General features: G+C 50.1%; 1 protein-coding gene across 1 annotated transcript; it reads left to right on the top strand.

Annotated features, from left to right (window-relative positions):
• The first annotated feature begins 6 nt into the window (after nt 1-6).
• On the top strand, nt 7-4,378 carry RPA2 (replication protein A2). The gene is made up of 9 exons (XM_015649533.1): nt 7-30; nt 172-284; nt 358-459; nt 542-655; nt 1,346-1,420; nt 2,462-2,575; nt 2,833-2,943; nt 3,029-3,123; nt 3,771-4,378. The coding sequence occupies exons 1-9, from the start codon at nt 15-17 to the stop codon at nt 3,853-3,855; spliced, it is 825 nt and encodes a 274-aa protein (XP_015505019.1). The 5' UTR covers nt 7-14; the 3' UTR covers nt 3,856-4,378.
• Nucleotides 4,379-5,168: the final 790 nt, after the last annotated feature.

The following is a 5,168-nucleotide window of genomic DNA, read 5'->3' as shown; positions in this document are numbered from 1 at the left end:
CCCGGAGCGGCGCCATGTGGAGCGGGCACGGTGCGCGGGGCCGGGCGGGTCGTGCCCGCCGCCTCCGGGGGGCCCGAGGCTACCGCCGCCGCTCCCCATGATGGCGGCAGCGCTGGGAAAGGGGGCTGTGCCGCCGCCGCCGCCTCACGGTCCCTCTCTCTCCCCCCTTAGGGAATTTCGATGGCGGGTACGGCGGCATGGGCGGCGCGGGGCTCCCGGGCGGCTACACGCAGTCCCCGGGCGGGTTCGGGTCTCCCGCCGGCGGCCAGGCGGAGAAGAAGCAGGTAGGCCGGGCGGGGGCGGCGGGACGGGGCCCGGGGCCGGGGCCGGCTCTGACAGCCCCTCCGCCCCGTGCAGCGGAGCCGCTCGCAGAACATCGTGCCCTGCACCGTGTCGCAGCTGCTGGCGGCAGAGCAGGTCGACGAGACCTTCCGGATCTGCGACGTGGAGATCTCGCAGGTGGGCGCCGGGGCGGTCGCGGCCGGCCCGAACAACCCTTCCTCCTCCTCCTCCTCCTCCTCATCCTCCTCCTCTGCCGCAGGTCACCGTTGTGGGCATCGTCCGGCACGCGGAGAAGGCGCCCACCAACATCCTCTACAAAGTGGACGACATGACGGCAGCCCCGATGGACGTCAGGCAGTGGGTTGATACTGATGTAAGAGTTGTGTTTGCTATGAATACTCTTCTTTAGCAGCTTTTGAGAGCAGTGGGTAGAGAAAAGTTGTAGAATTATACAGTGTCTCGGCTGGAAGGAACCCGTAAGGATTATTGAACAGCACCAACTCCCTGCTTCTCACAGAGCTTTTCTAATCCAAAAGATACTGCTTTTCTATAAAGTATTTTAGGCATAACATGTCCCTGAAATCCAGGGGAGATGCTGCTGTAGCAGAGGTCACTGGTGTTGTGTGAGACTGCCTGTTTAGTATAGCTGAGTTCAGTTGAACAGTTTTGAGAGGGTAATCAGGCAGTTTCCTTACTGCAAGTTTAGCATGAGTTCAAAAAGGGCTCTGGCCTGTCCCATCCTTCAGCCAGATTATGGAATTCAACACCTGGTCTTTTATTGTTCAAGGTTCCTTTCCTCTTGTTGCACTGTGAGAATCCCTCATAAGTGGACAGACACAGCAGAGCAGACAACTGGCTCTGACTGCTCTGAAATGTATACCAGTGTTTTTATTCATTTTTAATTTACAGTTATGTTTCTCTAACTGCTCTTACTGGATGTAGGAATGCATGTTGTTTGTGCTTGCTTGAGATGAGCCTGCTTTGCTAAGTTGCTTATTGGGATAATTGAGAAATGGAAACATGAAACAGCAAACCTCTCTTTTTTTTCCTCCCTCTCTGTTAGGAGGCAGGAGGTGAGAATGTTGTGGTACCTCCAGGAACTTATGTTAAAGTAGCTGGTCACCTTCGGTCATTCCAGGTAAGCTCATGTTACCAGCGAGTCGTGGCCATGAGGCTGGAGCAGGGGTGTGAAGGATTGGTGATCTGCCTTAGTGCTAGGGGGCTGCTGAAAAATAACTACTTAGTTGTGGTCTCTGAAAAAATCCTTCAATGTCTCTGCTAGGGTTTTATTTAATAGTGTTCTAATTGTTCCTGAATGCAGAGGAGTATTTAAAATGAGAATCCTTTCAAAATTCCCCTTGTCATCAGTGTGTTTTCAGCAGAGCAGACTTCTGGCCACCAGATTCTGTAGTGTTGGTACTGTGAGATTTCAACCAAGTTCTCATGGGGAGACTTCATGTAGCACTTAATGTCACATCTGTGGTTTGAATATTCAAATAATGGTGCATGTGCATTAAGGCAAGGTGCAGTTAATTCCCAGCTGGTTAGAAAGAGGAGTGACTCTGTCTCCATTGTCTTTCAAAATCACATCCTGCTTTCTTGCTCCCAGTGGGATGTGGGAGGGAATTGGAAGGGTCAGAGTGAGAGAACCCATGAGGTCAGATAAAGGCAGTTTAATAAGTAAAGCAAAACAAGGAATTCATTCCACACTTCCCATGGGCAGGCAGGTGTGCCTCTTCCTCCTTCTTTCACCAGTTTTATAACTGAACATGACACTGGCTGGTCTGGGTTCTCCCGTGGGGCACTGGGGGTCCCAGCTGGTTCCCCTCACAGCTTCTTGTCCCCTCCCAGCCTAATGCTGGTGGAGCTGTGTGAGAAGCAGGAAAGCCCTTGGCTCTGTGCAAGAGTTGGTGAGCAATGACTAAAACATCCCTGCATTACCAACACTGTATCCAGCACAAGTCCAAAACTAGCCCATGCTACTGTACCCCAGCAAAAACCAGCACAAGGTGAAGGTCAGAACATTTTGGAAGAACATTTCTCTGCATGCAGAGCTCTCTCCCCACTGCTATCCCACTCCTGGAGGGGATGGCTGGGTTGGCTGTTAGGTATCTCTGTGTTGCTGTGCTGTAAATTGTTTTCTTTGTTTTGTGTTTGTATTTTTTTTTTCCTCTGAAAGAATAAGAAGAGCTTGGTAGCATTTAAGATCATGCCTCTGGAAAATATGAATGAGTTCACCACACACATACTAGAAATTGTCAATGCACATATGATGCTCAGAAAAAATCTTATGGTACGTACAAAATCTTGATTCCATTGTGGTCCTTCCTGGGTGACTGGTGACCTCCCAAAGAGGGACCTTTTGCTGGGAAGATTGCCTCACTGTGGGGCTGGAAAGCTTAAAGCTGGGCAGCACTGAAGGTGTAACAGCAATCCACTTCTGTTCAGAAGCTGTTTTTACTTACTGGCTTAGAGATAACACTGGGTCTTGAACTTGGTGGGCTTGGGCAGCCTGGGTAACCACAGTACTTTTTATTCTCATTATTCCAGTCAGCATCAAGAGTGCCACAGTCATTTTCCTCCACTGGGATAAGTGACATGGGGGGCTACGGAGGAGGTGGCAGCCTGCCAGTGAACGGGCTCACAGCAAACCAGAGCCAGGTGGGTGCCAGCAGCTTTCCTTGGAGCCCAGCAGTGGCAGCAGAGGCTCCTCAGATGTGATGTAGTGTCCTTCTTGCTCATCCAGGTGCTGAACTTGATCAAAAGCTGCCATGTCCCAGAGGGGATGAGTCTACAAGACTTGAAGCTCCAGCTCCACAGTATGAGTATGTTAACGATCAAGTAAGTGTGTAGAAATGAAGGATGCTATGGAAATCCAGGCAGTCCTTCCAGAGGCAGAGAGGACGGTGGACAAGCCCAGACACTCACCTGTGAATCAGGGTGGGTAATTCAGGTGGTCCCAGCATCACAGGAGCCAGAGATTTTAAATGATTCACTGCCCTGAATGAATGAGCTTGTTGCCAGTTGCTCTGCTCCTTGTTTTCAAAACAAGCTGTTTATCAGTTCAGTACCATTTCTCCTGCTCAAGGACTATCTTGCTCTCTGTACACTGATAAAAAATCTAGGAATAGGCTGTTCTGTTCTCCTTCACTATCTCTTATAACTTCTTTCTGAGACTTAGAAAAGCAGTCATTACCTTCCATGACCTGTGTATGTTCTGTCCCCTCTGGAGCAGGGTGGTGGGTATTATTCAGGAAGTGCAGAGTGGTGGCTCAAGCAGAGTGTGACCTTCAGTGGGATTGCCATAGCTTAGCAGAAACTCCCTGTGTCCATGAGACAGAAACACCAAAAGCTTCCCTTGGCAGCTGCCCAGAGGGAACTGTGGGAATGGGGTCTGTAAGTGGGAATTACCTGGCAGAAAGGTGGTGACTTACTCCCTTTGCTAACTAATTGCTAACTACTTACCAACTGTGGGGTTTTTCTTCAAGGCAAGCTGTGGAATTCCTCAGCAGCGAGGGACACATCTACTCCACAGTGGATGATGATCACTATAAGTCAACAGATGCCGAGTAAAGTTCCTTCCATCTGATTTTAGTTCCAAACAAATGTTTGTCCATATTTCAAGATACCTTGCTGAGCTCCGTTACATGAAGGGTGACCTTTGCTCTTTGTGGGAAGTCCTGGTTACTCAGGTGAATGCCAACTCCTTGGAATTCAAGGACGAGCAGATTGTGTGTGATTCTGGTAATTGGACCTGATTGTATCCTGTGACCATGTGACAGAGCATAAACAAACATGGGAAAACTGAACTCCTCAAAGCTTCAGAGCTTTCACTTTGTTTTGGCTCCTTAGAGAGTGCATGCTAAAAAGAGCCTCTTTTTTTGTCCTTTATTTCTAGAGCTGTTTCTCCTAACCCAGCTTCCATTCCATTTTCTTTACAAAGTGGGTAGCCAAGAGTAATCTTCCTCTAATGTACAGCAATCATGCAGAGATGTTTTTATTTAGTTCATGCATTTAAATCTATATTTGTACTAGAGTAATATCGTTACTAGAACTTTTGAACTTTTCCAATAAATTGTTAACTTGGGGCACCTTGTATCATGTGTGACTCTAGAGGCTTCTCTGCCTTGAAGAAGAAAACTGCTTGATAAAACCTGGGGATAAAAGCACAGCTCAAACCTTCCAGTTTAACTACCCTTATTTTTTCCTTAGCTTTTTACTTTGAAGGTTCAAACTGAAATGAATGTTTAGCCATTAAGAAATTAAATAATTGTACTACTGAAGAAAACAACACGTATCAGTGTTCCAAACAGGGCCAAAACCATTTCTGCCACAAAAACAGACTCCCCAAGGAAGGGGTTATTTGCCCTAAGGCTGCTAGAGCTCCAGAATTGTTTGGACAATGCCCTCAGGTTCAGGGTGGGGTTACTGGGGTGTCCTGTACAGGGCCAGGAGTTGCACCTAAGGATCCCTGTGGGTCTCCACCAACACGCTATCCTGTGCCAAAATACATGCATGATATGCTTTTAGCTGAAGGTCAAATTCATCACACCATGTGTGATTAAAAAGGTTTTATGCCTCGTGCCCTGGCCGTGCCGGGCGGTCGGTAGGTCAGGACTGAGCCTCACGGGGACCCAGACGGGCCCGGGGCCGCAGGGCTGCGGGAGGAGCGGGCAGGGCCGGCTGCTGCTCCCCGGGAGGGGCCGGAGCGGCTTCGCCCCCGCCCGAGGCACCGGCGGAAGGAGCAGAGCCAGAGCCACCGGCCCGGGGCGGGACACACAGGGCCCGGGGCGGGATACACACAGCCCGGGGCCGGACACACAGAGCCCGGGGCGGGACACACAGAGCCCGGGGCGGGACACACACAGCCCGGGGCGGGACACACA

The sequence above is a fragment of the Parus major genome, chromosome 23 (genome assembly GCF_001522545.3).
Source record: "Parus major isolate Abel chromosome 23, Parus_major1.1, whole genome shotgun sequence".
Taxonomy (NCBI): Eukaryota; Metazoa; Chordata; class Aves; order Passeriformes; family Paridae; genus Parus; species Parus major.
The sequence above is the reverse complement of the archived record's forward strand: the minus strand, read 5'-3'. Positions and strand labels throughout refer to the sequence as shown.